The sequence below is a fragment of the Dermacentor albipictus genome, chromosome 1, assembly GCF_038994185.2.
Source record: "Dermacentor albipictus isolate Rhodes 1998 colony chromosome 1, USDA_Dalb.pri_finalv2, whole genome shotgun sequence".
Classification (NCBI taxonomy): domain Eukaryota; kingdom Metazoa; phylum Arthropoda; class Arachnida; order Ixodida; family Ixodidae; genus Dermacentor; species Dermacentor albipictus.
The window spans coordinates 376,458,928-376,479,340 of NC_091821.1; the positions used below are offsets into that span (position 1 = coordinate 376,458,928).

At 47.5% G+C, this 20,413-nt stretch overlaps 1 protein-coding gene and 1 long non-coding RNA gene across 4 annotated transcripts in view; one reads left to right on the forward strand and one right to left on the reverse strand.

The window, feature by feature from the left end:
* The window catches only part of LOC139054624 (uncharacterized), a 109,243-nt gene that overhangs the window by 60,499 nt on the left and 28,331 nt on the right, over positions 1–20,413 (forward strand). The gene's annotated exons all lie outside the window — the stretch shown is intronic.
* The window catches only part of LOC135901743 (neural cell adhesion molecule 1-like), a 723,087-nt gene continuing 706,356 nt past the window's right edge, over positions 3,683–20,413 (reverse strand). For all 3 annotated transcript variants that reach the window (XM_070531921.1, XM_065431564.2, XM_065431565.1), the window contains 5 exons: positions 20,045–20,332; positions 12,043–12,354; positions 7,367–7,510; positions 6,453–6,480; positions 3,683–4,789 (listed from right to left, as the gene is read on the reverse strand). In XM_070531921.1, coding sequence (XP_070388022.1) covers positions 4,609–4,789; positions 6,453–6,480; positions 7,367–7,510; positions 12,043–12,354; positions 20,045–20,332 — 953 coding nt within the window. In that variant the 3' untranslated portion in view covers positions 3,683–4,608. The remainder of the gene's footprint in view (positions 4,790–6,452; positions 6,481–7,366; positions 7,511–12,042; positions 12,355–20,044; positions 20,333–20,413) is intronic.

The window sequence follows — 20,413 nt, forward strand, 5'->3', positions numbered from 1 at the left end:
TAGTTTTATCGGCCGTGTAAAATTGTAAACATTCGCTTACTGACCAAGTTAACTAGCATGACGTCACGAGCGCACAGGTAAACATGACCCCATCTCGCTCGATGACCGTGGAAACTCGCTGTGAAAACGCTGGAGTGAGGAATCGCGGCAGCAGCAGCGAGCGATTTGACCGTCGTGCATCTCTCGCTTCAACGTGAGCGAAACGTCGAAAGCACAGCGCATGCGAATCTACCGGCACTATGCATAGTCTGCAAACATCGCAGGTCGCTTTGAAGATGAGGCCCGCGCGGGCGCGCAGTTTGGCCACGCCGCACATCGCCTTCAAGATACGGCGCCAGCATGGCCACGCCGTAAGCAGTAGCGGCTGCAGAAGAACGCACGCACCCCCCTCCTCCCTCGTCTCAAACCCGGACTTCGCGCGAGACAGAAGGGGACGCGCTGTCGGCCCGCCTTCCTTGCTCTCACACGCCAAATATAGCCACGTTCGCCGGCTCACCCACTCGCGCAATAGCATACGGCACGCTGCGACAGTTTTATCCCCCTTGGACTTATACGGAGTCTCACGGCTACGCCGATGGCAGAAATGCACCTGGAGAGTGCACCTCTCTCCGTTTCGGAGGCAATACAGCCTTGTGTGTAAACAGTAGGCGCGTTTCTCTGGCCGTGTCCCAGGCGAGCGTAGTTCGAATTATCCGTGAGGGAACCTTCTCGCGTTCGAATTGACGGACTTTTTATACATAGACTTCTGTGGAGCTTGGCCGGACCAAATCGCACAGTTCGAATTATCCATAAATTCGAATTATTGAAGTTCGAATTAACGAGCTTTCACTGTAATTGCTATCGCGATAAAATTAAATCATAGGGTTTTACATGCCAAAACCACTTTCTGGTTGTGACGCACGCCATGCTGGGGAACTCCGGAAATTTGGACCACCTGGGGTTCTTTTACGTGCACCTGAATCTATGCGCACGGGTATTTTCGCATTTTGCCCCCATCGAAACGCGGCCGCAATGGCCGGGATTTGATCCCGCGACCTTGTGCTTGGCGCCCCAACACCATAATCGTTAAGGAACTACTGCGGATAGATTGCAGGTCGTGTTATCCAAGCCGCCAGTATCGGCCGTTGCTCTGCTTTCGCAGTTGCGCAAAAAAAGAGAGAGATAGAGAGAGAGCGGGAGCACAAGAGGCGGAATCTCCTCTCGCCGTACGTATGGTCCTTCAGAGCGCAGTAGGGCCAGTATTCACAAATAGAACTTAAGTACGGGTGACGAAGTTACTTTCATAGTACGCGAAAAGTATAATTAGGAAAAAAAACTTAGCACAGTTGTTTTCAAAAACCCTGTTTTCCTACACACACAACACGTATGACGAAATTCTCCTTGGGCAGTGTCAGCGTAACAAATGATGGAAACACACGAAAAGAGTATCTCTTTTAACTGGCATGTTTATTAACACTTCAACCTGATTGTGTCGATGCATCTTTTTTTCCACGCCTTCTGTTCACGACGAGGGTGCACTGGACTGTTGCGGTGCACAAGCTCCTTGCTGAGTAGCGCAGCAAAATGCATGCAGCCCCGTCGACAGTCATAGCGAACGCGGTAGATGTAGTGTTCGTGAGAGCGCGGATTCACTCGCAATGCGTTGCGAAATAAGTATCGCACACGAAACAGAACAGAAGCACAGTTACGTTTTCTTTTTTTTTTATCACGAAGTGAGCAATGCACCTAGAGTGAGATGGAAAGCTTGTCAACCGTTGTGAACCTATGAGAACGCGTAAGTGAAGCGGCTCGAGAGTCAAGAAACAATTTATCTCACATATAAGCGATACCACAGCTTCACATTGCGGAAAAGAAAACGTAGGGGAAAGGCAACGAGAGGACATTATAGAAAGCTCGAAGTTTGAAGCACAGAGACACGCACACTGAAATGTGTACAGTTATATGTATATAGATATCTATATGTATTTATATATGTAAAGACGCGTTGTTGTTTTTTCTTTAATTTATCGTACTCACCATCGATACGAGACTGTAATTATCATGAAATGAGATAATTTCAATGAAGAAGCCGCGATGAGCGTTGCGCGTGGTATAAAATATAGATTGTAGTATTTACAGACGGGCGTACGAAGTACAGCGTGCACTCGTAAGAACTCTCGTACGCACGTAACAGCCGTAACCACAGCAGCCGCAGTGCAGTTCAGGTTTCTACTTCCCCGGTTAATATCTTTTTTTTCCTTCTTTTGTCTCGAACAGTCAAGAACCACCATTCACAAAGATAGCGCCCATTATATGCTCCCGAAATGCCGGTCACTCGCGACACTGAGCAACAGACATGCAGACAGGTCCCAAAAATGTGTACGTCCTGCAACACTGGGAAAACACGTAACCTTGAACCCAATTTTTACTGTAGTTTCGTTTTCTCTCTGACTGGCGCTGGCAGCGCCACAACCACTAAAGCCAACAGGAAAGCGTAATCGCGATTGCATCGGTCCTAGGGCCTGGCTGCAATGAACAGCAGCTGCTGAATTTTGTTCGGTTACTTGGTTTAGAACTCTTCAATTACGAACTGGGATTAGGCCTGATAAACTATGGTGCCGAAAAACAACTTCGCTGTATCGTACTGCAGATGCAATATGAATACGACGAAGAACACCCTGCGCGGGCGATGTAGTTACCGTTTTCAAATACACCAGCAGCATTGGAACGTTCTGCACGTGAACCATGCCCGTTGTGATCACTTAATACCGTGTCACAACCGAAGCCAAGTTTACACATAAAGATTAAAAGAAAGCAACACTACTATAAATATATTTTATGTTGAGGCCATACGCATTTTTGGGTCTCTCTGTACGTAGTGACTTCTAGCTAAGCCTCTCCGCTAGCTCCACAGCGGTCTGACAAAATAGCGCCTTCTTAGTCAATCACAGAAATCAAAGGGAAACACAACATTTGAGCGAGGTCCTGTGAATTTTGCGTAATCCTGCCTGCAGTTCGAGACGACTGCGCTCGAGAGTCACTCATTAAGACGACGTCCACGAGGGGGAGTTTGGAATGAACGGTGTTGAGGCCGCTTTCACGATGTTCCACGAGGACGGAAAGCCTGCTCGCCACACAAGTTACAACACGGTGCTGCATCCTACATAGCCTCGCATGACCTGTATTCTCCGTCGTGTCCTGTCTCGCCCAGGACTTCTGGCTCGAACTGCGCATTCAGCGAGTGCCAGGAAGTGGCACTTTACGAACTGTACTCTAAATGTTGACTTAAAACATCCTCCCGTGTCCATGCACACAAGCTCCTGTTATGCCGGTCGCAGTGACTAGGCCTGTTTCCGCAGTACCTTTATCTGCACATCTAGCGAATGCCGCGGAGGATGAGCCATGTATTACGCACAACCTTTTGAAGGTAACGTCGCCGTCAGAAACCCCACAGTTGCGCAAAATGGCGAATGCCGCATTTTTATGGTCTCCATTTCCTCAGTTCTCACTCTCGAAGAGCTTATAAGCGTAATTTCTTTCCGGGATTCGTCCCGAACGAATGTTTACAATTCTGCGAAACGTTGCTGATTCCGCAAGTTTGGTCACTACGAGTGCGTTGAATGTGAGAAGAGACTGCTAGCGTTGTCTGACACTTCGCAGCTCAATTGCTTAGCGCACCGGATGAAATCATGACAGCGGGGGCTACGAGAAAAACATGGCCACACTGTGAGTATTCAACAGACACGAAGGGATGGAGAGAATGGGAGTTTGTGCCCGCACACATCACAAGAGATCCTTAAATGCCTATAGAATGAGCACGACGGAACGTCTCTCTGCGAAGCTCAAGTACGTGAGTGTCTTTAGGACGTATATCGTAAGGTGAGTATATTCTTTGTTCTCCACTCGCGCAGTATTTACGTCGGTATGTATGCATCTTGGCCGCGACACAGCACCTATTGTTCATGTTCACTTCCATGTTTTCTTTTGGCATCATGGCAGTCAACAGCGCACACCAGCGCAATGTACGCTGCTTCGTTCCCAGTCTTTTCCCAGTACATGGCTCTAGCAGAAACCTTTGTAGAGTATTATCGCTAGCGCATGAATAACTTGCAGTTCACACACCACAGTCACACCAGTGTAACAAGGACCATGGCACACCTGGCGCATCGTGAAAGTTTTCAGAGACTCCTTCGTGTCTCCCGGCGTAGTCACGCGCTCCAGAAGCAAGTTCTGCTGAGCACGTCAGTGCTCCTTGTTTTTCGACGAACTGTGTCATCGAAGGAATGACGGCGCACCAGGGTCGACAGTTTTCGAGCACCGCCCAGTATACCATGTCTTCTTAGGAATTGCAGACCCCGAATGTCGCCACGGGACCATTATCTTCGGACACAGGGTTACTTTCGCGCGCTGGACGTCCATTCCTGCACTCAGGGTACCACCCCTCATGAATGACTAGGTATCATTAACGCTTTCTCCACCCTGAGTCCTTGATTCCACTGGTCAGCTTGCGTCCTCTAGCGGAGCATCTCTTCACGAAGTGTCGCTGTTTCCCTGCGAAGTAGCACCGCCGCCGAAGGTAGTCATGCGTGGGACCTCCTTTCCGCTGCTCGCGGAGAGCACGTCCGGATATCAGAAGTCCACGATCTTCTGGCGGCAGAAATACGGGGTGTGGTTGTTCACATTGGTTATGTAGTCGGCGTGGAATGGCGGCTTTGTCGGCGACGTCTCCAACACGGTCGGACGGAGGTCGTCACCCTCGACGCAGTTGAAGGTTGTCATGTTGACCGGTCCGTCGCAAGGTCGAGGGGACCTGCAAAGACAAGAACACAGAGAGAGAGAAAGAGACCATCTTTATTTAGGATAACTAAAAGAAAGTACTCAAAGTTAGCGTGCCACAACCTGCTAAAAGACTGGAGCGGCGACAACAAGAACGAATAGGGATGATGAGACGTCTTCAAAGAAAAATTGCTATTCACTTATGAGAAGGCAGTCAGCAGTGCAGCGTTCTAAATCTAGAAGCTCCTCCTCATCATACAGTTTTATAGGATACACATAGGCTTTGCAGAGCACAGCGCTATAGTGACGCGGAACTGGTGCTATGCAGTCTGGTCTTTGTTTAGTTGTCCGTACACGTATAAGAAGGGGACAAACAACTACAGAAAGCGACGGGAAGAGACACATTATCCCTCGCGCAACGTAACACAGGTCGCGCACATGGCAGCGACGTGCGCGGCACGATGCCGGTAGTAGGATATAATGCCATGCACATGGTTTGATTGCGTCATTCATTTTAAGGTTGCTGCTCTTCCTTTCTTTCCCAGCAACTTTAGGATTGTGCGGCCGATGCTTTGTCCGAAGCATGTGACCATTAAGTAGTAGTATTTTTTTTTAGATTTGAATAACACACACAAAAAAAACGTTCGAATAAGAAATTACGTTACTGAAAGGCAAGCTTTCAAATACGGGAACTAAAAAGAGTGCACAAAATCAAGTTTGTGATGTCCTTTTCGTTACTTCTCGTGCGTTTGTTTGAACGCCGTCATTACAGTAAGGGGAATGCTTACCAACTTGCTCAACTTTCAGTTGTTCTATGCATCAGAGAATGTTGTTGGGGACTTGTAGCAAAAGCAAATAGGAGTTAAAACTACAACGATATGACGTATAGGTAAGAACCAGCTCTCAAAGCGTGGCAGTTACGGACAATTGAAAGCTTATATAACCAAACAACTCCTTCAGTCTATGCAATCAGTACATTGCTGCTGCGCTGAAAGCTATATAGAATTGACACACAGTACAATGTCTTTTGCCTGAAGACAAATAAACACGTAGCCCGCATGATTCTTGCTTGTCCAACATTGCACCCGCAGTTATCCGCACCATGTCCACCACTAGCACGTGCTTTAGATTCAGGGTGTTTCATTTGTGGTGAGGACGATAATTCCCAATATAGAAATGCACAAAGCAACCGTCATTGTACAACCCTTTCCAATGGGTACCGTTTGCGTAGAAATGAAATCTTTTAGCTGCACATGATTGGAAAGTTGTGCCACTGCTCTTCAGTAAGACAACGCCAATGATCCTTTTTTTTTTTTGAGAAGGCTATATAAACAATGTCTTGCCCATTCCTACAAGTTTATCTTGCAAATACACTCAAAAATGAAAAAATAAAAACGTCTCTTGTGCAAAAAAAGAACTTTATTTTCAATTACGCGACACCCCCCTCCCCTGTCGAAAGTGTCGTGTCAATTTTTCATCACTTGTTCGAATGAATACTTCACTGTCTTTTAAAATATCAGAAACTCGTCACGGTGATCTGTAACCAACAAACTTCGAAAGATTACGCAGGACATGAATATGTTCAATGTACAAAAAGCACTGCTAGCCCCTCACATTTTAAAGGGTTTGTTCTACTTTACTTTATATTCTACGGTTAGTGAATGCATTTAATAGAATATAAATGTTCGGGTACTCACGTTTTTCCGTTTTGCACAATTTTGTCGCCTGAAAGAAAACCAAATTGTAAGCGTTAATGGGCACGAAAATCTGCACTATGCATGAACACTGTGGGCATGGGAAGCAGTTATATGTTAAAGAAAGAAAGAAAGAAACAAACAAACAAAGACAGGCAGAAAGTCGGGATGAATGAATGAATGAATGAATGAATGAATGAATGAATGAATGAATGAATGAATGAAAATCAGAAGCATCGAGCATGGAAGAATGAGTAACAAAACAAAATAAACATGATTGCATTAGTCGTTATTTCCTAAATGATACCACTTACGCTATTTCTTCAACATTTTAATCGTTTCTGTTTCCGCAGTCTAGCCTACATCTGAATATACCATCAGATTAAAGGAATAGTGGTTCAGAAGACGTTATCGACCACGAAAGCCTCGAGTGTTAACTTTTGCGAACGTTACCCTTAAGGTTGTTAATCGTTTGATTACGCTAATTTTCCATAAGCCTGCCGCAGTAACATTTGTTTGTACTTCGAGCTCTTGTAATCAGTGTATGTCTCCCTTTTCTATCGTCTCACTGCAGAGTGCATTGAAGAGCCACTTGGTGCGTATTCATAAAAAAATCAGTGGTGATATGTCACCCTATATGCAAATAGGGTGGTATATGGTGAGTTTCTAACTATGGGATTTCTAATTCATACTTGACTACTAGGAGAAATAAACTGGACCCGTATTCATAAAAAGAGCCTTGCGCTACAATTGTTCCTAAGAGCAAATTTTCGCGAATCATGATGCAGGACGTGTCATTAACGAAAGCGGCCAGCCAATGGGAAAGATCGCTTACGAAGGAAAAGGTTTGTGAAACCCGCTCCTGATTCTGACATGAAGGGGTGGGGAGGTAGGGGGGGGGGGAGGGTTAGGCTTACCAGCGTTGGCTTTCAGGCGCTGCCTCTTGGTCCGGCAGCGTGCCATTATGACGAGCAGGAAGAGGAAGAAGACGGCAGCGAAGGTGACCGCGATGAGGATGACGACGAGAGAGTTGCTCTGCTCGCATCCGCTCCACTCGCTCCCTGCGATATGCGTGCGCAAAACGACAGTGTCCCTCGCTTAGCTCTCCTGTCGAATTTTACTCAAGGCTGCGCGATTCGTAGATGGGACACGGGCACACACCGAAAAGCGCGCCGACAGTAGCATGACGCCGGTACCAGTGCGTGGCAGTTGAGCTAAGGGCTCCGTGAGCTACGAGCGTTTCTGTCACGTAGTTAAAACTGAGTCTCAGCAAGCCGGAATCCAAAGTAGGCGCTGCATTCTGAAAATGCTGTAGTGGTTATTTGACATGTTTATTTTTTATTCACGTCCTTTCTCCCTCACTGTACTAGATCGTCTTATTGTTATTACCCTTTATTGTCTTTCCTTGTATAGGTATACATAACGTTAGATATGCTGCTTTTGTAACAGCGCGAAACATAAGGAAGGGATGACGATAAAGACCGAGGGTATACGTACATACCTACATGTATGTATGTATGTATGTATGTATGTATGTATGTATGTATGTATGTATGTATGTATGTATGTATGTATGTATGTATGTATGTATGTATGTATGTATGTATGTATGTATGTATGTATGTATGTATGTATGTATGTATGTATGTATGTATGTATGTATGTATGTATGTATGTATGTATGTATGTATGTATGTATGTATGTATGTATGTATGTATGTATGTATGTATGTATGTATGTATGTATGTATGTATGTATGTATGTATGTATGTATGTATGTATGTGCACAGAATTCACAGTAGAATAAACAGTTAGGAGACAGCGCTCTTTTCACTCGGTCTCTGTTGTCGTCACTTCCTTATGTTTCGCGCTGTTCCATATGTTGCAATCAACCAACTAGCCCAGCAAGCAACCACTTTGCTTAGATATACCCTCTTAAATATTGCATATATTCCTTAAACATTTTGTTGTGTGTGTATCATGTATATCGTACTAATTGTGTAAAAAGTCGCGTGACACCACCTTTACCGAATGTCGCTCACGTCGTACTGTAAGGTGTTTCAAATATGTAAATAAGGATCACCACCTAACAGCAGCAACAACATGGCAACGACGTTGCAGGTTTTCTACCTATGTTGTTCGTGTCTGGGTTTTTAGTTTCTTCTTTGCTCCTTCCTTTAGCACCTTTCTTTCGCAAATCCCCGTGCCTTGCTGAGTAATATGTAGGTAAATGCTGACGATTCCATCTACTTTTAAGGTAAGCGCACTCTCAGGCTACAGAAGCATGATGTGTCCTAAATAGAAATAAGTGAAAAGAAAGGCTAATGAAGAAAATGGCAAAACTTTATTGAAATGTTAGTTAAGTATATGAAAAAGCGCTCAGAAGAAGAAAAAAATGCGTTTGCTGTTGAGCGGTATAAATATCATACAGAGCCAAGATAATCTTGCCAGCTCTTTTCATATCAGTTGTCAAAAACTTTTGAATGCTGCGAATTTGCATAAACAGACAAAAGCGCACGAACAGAAGCTTTTCGATGTCATTTCATGACTGCAACAAAGCTTTAGCCAAAATATTATTATAAACATAAATCCAACGCTCTGCTGCCTTTTGTTTCGAAGGACAGGCTACTGTTAAATATTTGGCCAAGGTGGAGCGTATCGTTAATTACCGCACCAAGAGCGAAATATTTTGTTGACAACACTAAGTTGATCAATCTGCACGAGAGCGCAGTGATAGCTGAAAAACACAAGCGTTGCACGTCTCGCATCCATGATTGCTGCTAAGTTCGGTGCGGTCGATACAAACTACAGGCATCCACTCATCCACTCCACTCACCGCGCCTCTAATGTTTTTTTTTTTTCCACTTGCACGGACCTCGGAGACTACTGAACGGTGATCGATAAAAGAGGGGTAAGCCTGTGCTCTAGATTGCTTTCATCTCTTTCATTTTCTGTCTTTTACATCTTGTTCCTTATACAAACCCCGGGAGTCAGGAGATGGAAGAAAAAAATGTGTACTTTGCCCGCTGACGGGCTACGCACTGTAGACGCATCTTTATTCCGGAACAGCGGCGTGATGATGAGTTGTGTCCGACTCTTTGTTGTTGCCGCTGTGGAAATATTAGGCGCGTCGACATTAATTCAGCCGCTTCAGCGTTCGCAACATAGACAAAATGAAGAGAGTTACGGGGAAGCTTGAGGCCGAAGAGCCGAACTTCCGTGAAAGCAACAACTTGATTTGGGTCAATTGCTTCATATCGAAGACTTATTGAAACAGTGCGATAGGACTAGGACGCAAAACAAACACAAACCAGGCTGGCACTGACTACCGAGTAAACATAATTTTAGAAATATTGAGCGCCCTTCCACTACGGTGAAGAAGGGTGCTGGCGAAGAGCGAGAACCGCGGCTCTTCGTTGTCGTAACACCTCGACTTCGCGGTCCCGTACGGCGAGCTCGGCACGTCGACGACAAGCCCTTTCACGAGCGAGTTCCCCGCGGCGTTCATCAAATGCCGCCTGTTCTTCGGGGGAACGCACGACGCGAGGCTCGTTCCCGCTGCCGTTCGAGCCAGCCTGCTCTTCGGCAGAACCAACCAAACGCGGCCTCCCGATCTGACTGCCGGGCCTGAGCTGACAGGAAACGGCATGCGCGATGCGAGCGAACACGCGATCACACCCTTTCCCTCCTCCGGAGGGAAGGAGCGCCTGTGATTGGCTCGCGCATTGCGCTGCGTCTACTCCTTCATGCGTGTAAAATACCACTTTAAAGGTCGCGCACGATGAACCGACGTATGGATGTCAGGAATGCCCGCGCAGATGAAAGGTCTGCGAGGGAACACCTAAATGAAACTCTTAGGTACACGCGTGATGCCCTCAAGCACATGATTGAACCCCCAGAGTGGTTTGAGGAGCTTGACACTTTGGTGTATGTGATATCCTCTTTGAGTGCCTTTTAAATATGTAGTCTCTCGAAGTGATGTAATATTATTTTTCTGCACCAAGTGACCTACTTTGTACGCGTTTGATTGGTGTTGAAATCAAGGTAATAAAAAAAGAAAAGAAAAAGACAGTGGCTCAATACGCCAGCGTGTTGTTCTCGCAAGCCGGTGGTCGGTGTTTCGAATCTGCAGCCCGACAAGAAATCTTTATTGTCTCATGGCTTGGGTTTTTTTCGTGCGCCGACGCGAGTGAGGCAATACAAGCTTTGCTTGAAATTACACCAGCTATATTTCGTGTCACCACGGTGTCACTTTGCCTTTGTAAGGCAGCTACGTAATTTCTCGGTTAGCACCTCTATCTGTATAGTCTCAAGCGTCTGCATGCCGGTCAAGTTGGATGGTCTCTGTTGTTTTCGCTACTAATGACTAGTGCTTTTGTTTTTCAACGAAATATAACTGACAGTTAGCGACAGCATGTTTGATGTCTTCTTTTTTTGGAAATAACAAACTCTTGTAATGATTAATCAATGACCACCGTAGGACGCCCTCGTTGAACGAAAATAATCTTCGATAAAAGTTGGCACCGTTTGTTTACAAGTGAACGTCCACAACATACGCCATACGAGTATATTCCAGAGCGGTACTTACAAGCACGCATTCTTACGCCTCCGGGGTGCTCACACAAAACAGCACTGTGACACAAACAGCCCAATCTCACGGCTACTTCCTATGGTCCCACACAAGCGAGACGTGAAGCCGTAAGGAAGCGTGTAAGCATCACCTATGATCCCCTAATGCTCCACCTCACTGCATGTGTGGAGCACAAATAGCTTTCTGCAGGCGTCACCCACCAGCGCCTTCTGAACTTCTCAGAACCCGCTACCGCTATGGCGCCAAGTAGTGCTATCCAACCTCGTGGCTCCGACATCCACTTTTCGACCTGTTCGTTTGTCGCTTCACTTATTGGCCCTGTTTCCGAAGAGCTTTGTTGTGCACTCTCTTCCACTACCACTTACGTCTTCAGCTACGTTTCACAGACTGGCCGGATACGCAACGATTTATTCACCCTGTGTGAAATGTTTGTGAAATCTATGGCTATGGCTATCTTATACCAGTGATACTCATAGTTCCACATTAACCAGAGCTAAAACAACTTGGTCTCGTTAATTGTTGAGCATATAGAGGGTGCGTTTGTATAGCGAGCAATGAAGTGTTATAAGAGCTTCGCTAGCAGAGTAATTAAATATTTAGGGATTAGGTTCCTGAACTATCTACGGCAAAGTGAGCGTAGAAAAATAGATATCGTAGGCAATAAAGGGCTGATCCTCTATTGCCTAACGTATCATTTTTGCTATGATAGTCTACTCCTGGGCTGTGCAACGCACTTTAATATTATTTTTTTACGCTTTCATGTTATAAGCTAGAGGATAACAAACATATATACTATGGAATGCTGTAGGCATGCGTGCAGCCATTTATATTGCCATAACTTTGCTGTAATTATCAATGTTGCTCATTTCAGTTAGCAAGCGCGCTTGACAATAACGACGCCAGATAGCGGCACACCAGCGGCTCCTTCGAAATTATCCATATGGTTATCGCACATACCAAAGCGAAGCGAAGGGAGTGACAGTGTTCACGCGTATACATACCGTGCCGCGAAGTGCCGTCCCAGTAGCGGTCTGCCGCCTCTGCGCGTAGCAGCACCGGCTGCGAACGGCCCATCTCGTTGACGGCATAGAGCACGAGGACGTAGTTGAGCCCCGCAGGCACGCCTTGGACCCAGAACGCGGGTCTCTCTGCGCTCAGGTTGGCCAGCAGCCGGTGGCACGAGATGTCGTGCACTTCGAGGCTGTAGACCTGGCGCATCCCGCCGCCACCGCTCGGATCTTCTCGGCACTCGGCCAGGAACGCGTCTTCCGTCTGGTTGCTCAGCGTGCAGTTGTACGGGGCTTTGGGAGGACCTGCGACGACAACGCCACAACAGCAAACGGGTCCAGATAAGGAAAGTGTGCGTTACACTGAAGTGCAGAGACGGAACACTTGTATGACTGTACGAGCAGGCCTCGAGGTGCACATTGCTCTAGCTAGCTCACTTCCTGGAGGGAGAGGAGGATGCGAGAATAACTGAAATGAATTACAACAACGACAGGGTGTGCAGGCAACAAAAACCTTCATGCATGTGAACCTCGTCGTCGACCTCCCCCCCCTTCTTTTTCTTCTTTCTACGAGCAAGCGTACAAGCTCCGTCTATGAGATCGACGAGATTAAGTCGGAGGCCGCCGAGCTGGGAGAGGGAAGTGAGCACCGGAGGAGGAGAGCGCCTGAACGTGGATATGAGGAGCGTGCGGCGGAGCGTGGGGAAGAAGGAGGCGGAGACTCCTCTGGCAGCTGCTACGGATTCTGTGTGCGCTATGGATGTACCGGTTTCGTCTGGCGATAGAGAGGCCGAGCGCCGAGCGAGGAGGACGGCGCAGCAGTAGCGCAAGCGGTGGCACGCCGAGGTGCGAGTCGGTCGACCCCGAAGTCGTCGACAGGCGCCGGCCACGAAGTGAACAAGACCGGCGCGGGCTACGCTTGCCCACGATACTCCCGAAGAACGTGCCGTTCGGCTTACGACAATGCGAGTGTGTCAGGCGAGATGGTAAAGCTTAGAAACTCCGAAACAGCACCCAGTCGCTTACGTGTAACCCACCCGCCGTGGTTGCTCAGTGGCTATGGTGTTAGGCTGCTGAGCACGAGGTCGCGGGATCGAATCCCGGCCTCGGCGGCCGCATTTCGATGGGGGCGACATGCGAAAACACCCGTGTACTTAGATTTAGGTGCACGTTAAAGAACCCCAGGTGGTCGAAATTTCCGGAGTCCTCCATTACGGCGTGCCTCATAATCAGAAAGTGGTTTTGGCACGTAAAACCCCATAATTATTACGTGTAACCCGAGTTAGACGAAGTGGAACGTCACTACATTTTGTTTTCCTCGCAAATCCTGAGGCGCCATTAGCAGTTGTAGGAAACCCCACGGAATATGACATTCCTGACGCTTCGGTGGAAAACGAGAAACACGTAAACGTTAGCGTTAACTATTATTTACCAGCTCAGTTAACAAATGGGTAATACACAACCTAGTCTGAACACTCGCAAGGAAGGTTCATGCGTACTGCGTAGCTTGCTTTCTAAGCTTGTCCTTTTAATTTTTATCCCGTTCAATCTCATGCATAACACCCCTCCATTTAGAAAGAAAGTCGGTGCGCTGAAGCACATGCCACACGGAACTTTAGTATATACAATATAGAGAGGTGAGACGTAGCGGCTTTAAAGAAACGCTAGTCCAAAACTTGGTTATCATAATTTGTTTCAGAGCCTCTCGCGTGGCATATATTTGCCGTAACGTGCCACAAATATCACTTGCGTTCGGAAGGAGACCAGGAACATAAAGTAATGCCTATAGAGATACGTGTCACCTTTAGTGGAAAAGAAAGAAAGAACGACAGAAAGATAGAAATAAAGGGAAACAAAAGAGAGGACAGAAAAACTGTTGCGTTCGATTACGGAAACGCTCTATCCTTGAAATTTCGCGCACTCTCCGATGAGGTACCTCGTAATCTGCAGCCGAGCATCGCGAACACGCAGCGCCAGTAATTGATGGCTGCGCTCAGAGCGTCCGCGGAGGAGGCGGCGACCGTGCGTTCCGCATAGCAGTCTGGTTTAGGAAAATGATGAAGAAGGCTGGTTTCTCTCGAGTACGAGCCGTTTAACGGCGGTTCAGCTTCCGAGCGTCTCGAAACCCCAATCGAATAAACGAGCGCGCCCTCCCCCCCTCCCCCCCCCCCCCCACGCTCCCTCCAGGGACACTACACAAACAAAGCAGGGACACGGAAGGCCGCTACAGGCGCAAGTATACAAACAGAGACATGCACGCAGCTTAAATTGAGAAGAAGCGAGGAAACCAATGAGAAGGACAGACGTGTATAAATAATGTAATATCATTAGTTACCCACGGACGCTCACTTCGTAAAAAGGCACCAATGATACAAAACCAACAACGCCTCGATCGGCCAATAAAGAACATGAATGCGATGCGCGAAATAGTGGAATGCTTTATTTTTCGCTTGTATTTTTCGCTTTCCCTGCGCGGACAACGAGTTATTGAGGCGTGAAATGACAGAAACTGAACAGACGGTCATTCATCTAGTTGATTTATCTTTGTTCTTTTTGTCGAGTGACGTTGAGCGATGGTGCGGCGAGTTTATTTACAACTCTTTCCGACCACAGTATCGCGCTATAGTTGCGGCTCGCTCTACTGCTTATTCTGGTAGTCGATAAAAAAAAAATAACATTGGATACGTAGCGTTGTATAATAGAGCGGCGAGCGTCAGGAACAAAAGTACTAGAAATTAAGCCATGATTTAGAGGCTGAGAATTCAAAGGAACAAGAGATTAGACTCAACCTGCGTCCGCTAGATGCGGAGAAGTGTATTGGCACAGCTTTTGGTCCGTCCTTTCGGTGCATTTCAACGGGAAAGGCGAGAATTCCTGTTCTTGCACAAAGTAATATTTCGGAGTTCGTCTTCTTTTGTGAGGATGTTAGTGCGTTTTTATGTTAAATCGAGGTGCGTATGACAAGTACGCGCGGTCCAATCAAGCTTGTCTTTCTCGGCGTTTTCCATTGCTTAAGGGATAAGACAGCGAGAGCATCGCCGAAGAAACAGCATATCATTCTTGAGGAATTTTGCTTACACTGAGAAAGCGAGGGTGCGGTAGCTTACCCCCAGGAGGTAACCCCCCCCCCCCTCCCTTACCCTGCCATTGCGCAAGTATTAGTAGTGGTAGATACCCCCATCAAACCACCATTAAATGGGGACGATGGAAATGATGAGGAGTTACACGAAAAAGGCTTGCTGGAGCGTTACTCGAAATTTGCAGACAAGCAATTAAGAGGTAAAAAAATGTTACAAAGGTCACGCTATTTGTGAGCCCGTCTAAATTCAAACAAGCGTTCCGCACAAGCTGTGCCTGCACAACATGAAACTACAGTGGGTCTCTTGCTCTAGCTGGAGTCTTTTTTTTCTTTACAACTTCTTTTTATAAACTACTCATCTTTGCATTTATATTCCAGAAGATATCAAAGACCTCGGGTGGATATAAATTTAGTTGGATGGGCGTACAGAGAAACATAAATGCGCGAATTGAAGTATAGTATAACTAAGGACGAAAAGACGCAAGGACGCGCGTAGAAGGCGTCCAGGTAAATACCGTAGGCAAAGGGACGAACGGATGTTGCGGGTGGACAGTGCAATGGACAATAGATGTTTACTTTTTTTTTTCAGTTTCCCTTCTTCTGTGATCTATAGCCTTCTTTCGATAGTGCTTTATTGTTTAATTATTGGCTTGTTTCGACAGTGTTTCATTACTTACATGCCTCTTTTTTTTCTTTCTCGTTTTTTCGGCTAATATTTTCTGATAGCGAGCCATTTTCATGACCGAGCTTCCTGTCCTCGACAGATAACTAATAAAGCAGATCATAAAACGTGAACACACAAATGAAGAAAGAAAAACGGGGACAAACGTGTGCATGCACGCAGATACAAAGACAAATGTAGTCTACAATATTATTGCAACAGGCGTTCTAGCATTTCAAGGAGTTCCAAGCGTCTGGCGGAAAGGGGAGCTTTACCGGACTAAACGCCTGGGCCCTCCGTTCCCCTTTCGAACCCAGCAGGGACTTTCAAGAAACAAGCTTAATCACTCTCTCTCTCCCTCTCTCGCCCTCTCCAAGTCATGGTCATTATTTATATGATTATGTTTCGCACTGGTTCGATTACTTCACGTCGGCGCGCCAGCTAGCCTCAGCACTTAGCGTGCGCACGTGATTTCATTCGGAGGCGAACAGGCGTGCACCTGGGTACCCTCGCTTATCAGGCACACATTGATGACATTAATTTCTTCGAGTAGGTGCGATGATCATGCTAGTTCTGGATGTAATTCTTGCATCACTTCGTCGTCCACAGCTCAGCCTGTAATATCCGCCGGTAACAACTCTCCTCTAGTCTGGTAGCCTCAATTTCCCGTAGCCAAAGCGCCTGCGACGTTGCTAACCTGCTGACATCATACTGACGAAGAGAAGGCAGCAAGCAGGAAAGAGCGCATGCCTTTCTTTTTCTGCCTTCTGTCTACGTCTCAGCAGCGCTGCCGCCATAGAAGAACCCGTAGTAGGTGATTCTGCTTCAGCCAAGTGTGCATGGTATATCAGATGAGCTTTGCATGGCCCACTTCATGAGCAAAGCGTAGCAGTTAGCTGATGACGCCGCTTGTAGAGCTCCATGCACAGTTGCGGAAGTTTTTAAAGCGAAAGCTTTACTGGCCGCGAACTTGCCATTTCGCCGTGGCCGTGCTCCGAGGAGGCACATGACGTCATACCGCGTTCCTTGTCACACCGCGTTCCTCATCGTTACGTTCGCCTCCGCTCGCTTCGCCAGCTGCGTCGCATGCCTGATAACATGTCGGAGGATTGAGAAGGAGAGCTCGCGTGCGCCGCAACCACAGTTGAGGCGGCAGTATGGACGGCGACAATTCTGATAAGCAGGAGGAGGCCTGGAATCGACGTCGGAACGAGATGAAGAGGAAACGAATTTCTCAGGAAACAGACGAACAGCACGCCGAACGACTGGCTAAGCGCCACAACATAGCTAGACAACCAGACTAACCTGGACTTGCAATCAAGATTAACCCAGGCTAACCATGCTATGTCTCAGCTTTCGCTACGTATATCCTGGCATAGCCGAGCTAAGCCATTGCCAATTTTTGAATAAACGTTCTTTTGCGTGAGTCGCTTGCTCCCGCACATTGCGGCAGACCTGCTCAAGAAACCCTTACGTGCACAGATCAGTCCACTAATAGAGGGAACATGGGAGCGCACACATCATGCTCCGCGCAACGCCACGTACGGGAAAAGGCGAGAACCAAGCGCATGCGCGAAGCACTGCAGGGGCGGTGCACAGCTCGCGTCGCCTGCTGCCTCGCCATCGCTTCGCCTGCGCGCGACGTGTGGCCGGACGACCACACGTCTTGAGCCGCGGTTGCGATGAACGCGATCTAAAGGCGCAGAGTTGCGCTTCACTTGCCAGCCATCTGGAAGCTAACCCTTGTATTCAGAAATGCCACTTAACGTGAAGCTCATGCTTGACTTGATATAAATGACGCCTGGTGCGAACGCGCTCAAGGCACTCACTGCGTTTCTTTCGGCGCGTTCACAACAGGCTTCATGTAAATCAAGTCAAGGAAGTGCTTCAAATTAAGATGCATTTCTGAATACGGGGAGTAAGAGCATGGAAATGATCGAGCTTTCAAAACAAAAAACAGAGCAGGCGACATGAAGCGTTGTTTTTTTTTAAGGAGTTTTTTTTTGAAGAATTATACGTTTCTCCTTGAAGCGAATGGTCTTCACGTGGGTTTGCACGGCAGGGCGGCCACGCGCAAGCAAAGCGAAGGGGCGGTTTGGTAGCAGACGACGAGCCGAGAGTGCCGCCCCTGCGCCGTTTCGCGCATGCGCTTGGCTTTCCTCGCTTCCCGTACATGGCGCTTATACGGAGCATGAGCCAAACGCTGGCGTGTTGCCCTAACAGTGGACCGACCTGTACGCCTAACTCCATAAAAGCAGTAATCAAAGCACACGCATACATATTCGTACATTGGTCTAAAGCAAATATGATCACTTCTAGGGAGAAAAAGTTCTCGAAGCTACTTTCATACACAACGTAAAGAGCGGCCTAACTTATCGGGACGAAGACGACGAGCAAAAGTGTTCGCTAAGAACATTAGCGAAGTGCGTGCAACACCCCTTCATTGAACCGCCAAGCCTAAAGCTGAGGGGGAAAAAGTCGATGATCCGCTAAAAGCAGTCCGCTGTTCGAGGTCAGACTATATGCTGTCTCGGCGCCGGGCCGATCCACGTGCGAGTACAAGCACACGCATATGTGCACAGATAGATGTACGTCCGCTGCCAGCTCTTTCACTCTCTCTTTCATATCTCCATACACCATGCCCTCCTGCTTGCTCTGGCAAGCCGATGCGGCTGTGTAAATCCGCGCAGCTCGAACTTCCAGTCACTGCTTTACCCTGTCATCATCGACGACGCTACGTGCTGTCCCGCGTTTTGCGCGTATCCCATCGTCCAAACGCAGAGGCGCGTACATGCCCATGTAAGTAAACAAGGCCCCAGATGGAAGCGCTAAGGCGGAAAACCATGGTTCATCCATTACCTCACAAATAAAACGAAAGAAGAAGGCGGGCGCTGTCGATAAAGTAAGCAGTAAGCAAATAAGGCACAAATATTAAACGGAACCCTTCGTCGGGAAGTTCCTACGCTAATGCAGATCGGAAAAAAACTTGTGCTGATCGATCCTGATAGCAAACACATTCCTAATGGAAGCGACCAGTGAATAACAAGCAGTTGCCAAGAGCGAAAAGCATTGTGTGCTCGGCCCCACATTGGTTCAAGAAGTTAGCCTGCTCATGTTGAAGAAAAAGCCCCGTCCCTTCATTTTTCGCTGCTATTTTACTTACCAGAACGTCGGTCATGGTTATGTGGTTCAGAGTAACCACTTCGCCAATTGTGAACAGAAAAGGGCAGCAGAATTCAACAATTAATTCTGCCCTGAACTCGTTTACTGCGACAGCAGCATTGTCCCGCAATGGAGACCACCAGTGCAGGGTACAGCAAACTAGACGAAGTCTAGTTAACCTCCCAACCATTACTTCCCCCTCTTTTTCTTCTCTCCACTACCATGTTGTTTTTGCTTGCCTCTTTTTCCTCACATAACTGCGCTCGCCCACTGCGATGAAATGAATACGAAGCCCGCAGTGATATATGGTTGCTGGCTGGGGGGTTTGAAGAATAACGTTTTATGTCAGAACTTGAAAAAAGATTGAGGGACTTGAAACAATATAAAATTGATATATGCAGGGTGACCCAGCTAACTTGGCCCACGATTTTGAAAATGCCTATGCGTTCTTCAGAACAGAAATCACATTGAACATCGCACCGTTAGTGCGATGTTCAGCGTGTCGCGTCGGGAGGCACGGATGCTGGTAATACATTCGCGAGCGTTTGAAGTTCGCGATCGCCAAATGGTTTTCTGGTGGCGGGAGACCTAGAAATCGCCTAGACCTAGAGATTTAGAAAGTAAAGAAGGGCTTCATGTGGTTGGACTGTCACTTTTGATCTCATTGGTATATAAATTGAACTACGTGATATCGAAATAGTGTATTGACCACTAACGTATTGCCTTTGAGGTGCGATTCTACCGTGCGATATATTAAAAACTGGTAGTGATCTGAAGGACGACACGCGTATCTTTCTTGTTTAGTGTGTCCGTGAAGCTCAAGAGCGCCGTTGCGTTCTGGTACAAAAGAAGTGCGTGCTGTTTCATGTAATTATTTATTGGCTGTGCTAACGAACATAAAACGGCTCAAACTAGTTCGAGCTATCACTTTTTTGCGACTCCATCGTTGAACCGGACCTGAAGCATTCTCGCTTAATAGTAACGAAAACCGGTCGAAATAGCATTTCGGTTCTACACTGCGGCGAAAACCGGCGCCTCGGTTTTAGTGAACGCTTATTCTACGCATCGGCATTCGGAGCGAACCAGGCACTCACCTATGGGTACGATCTGGAAGCGGCAGGGCTCCTTCTGTCGACCGATCTTGTTGGTGGCCCAGCAGAGGAGCGTGCCGTAGTCGGCCTTGTCGCGGGGAACGTACGACGCCACGCTACGGCTGCCCTCGGACACGAAGGTCTGAAGCTCGTGGTTGCGCAGGCTGCCGTTGAACGCCCACTGGAAACTGACGGCCGACGGGTGCGCGTCCACCTCGCACGACACCTGGAGCATCTCGTGCGCCGCCGCCGGGTACACGACCCGCTGCCGAATGGAGCACACCGGAGAGTCTGCGATGAAAGAAATGCGTCGCTCAGAACAAGCGGACGGGAGATGCAAATCTGTGCGCTCGTTGGTGATGGACGATAGAA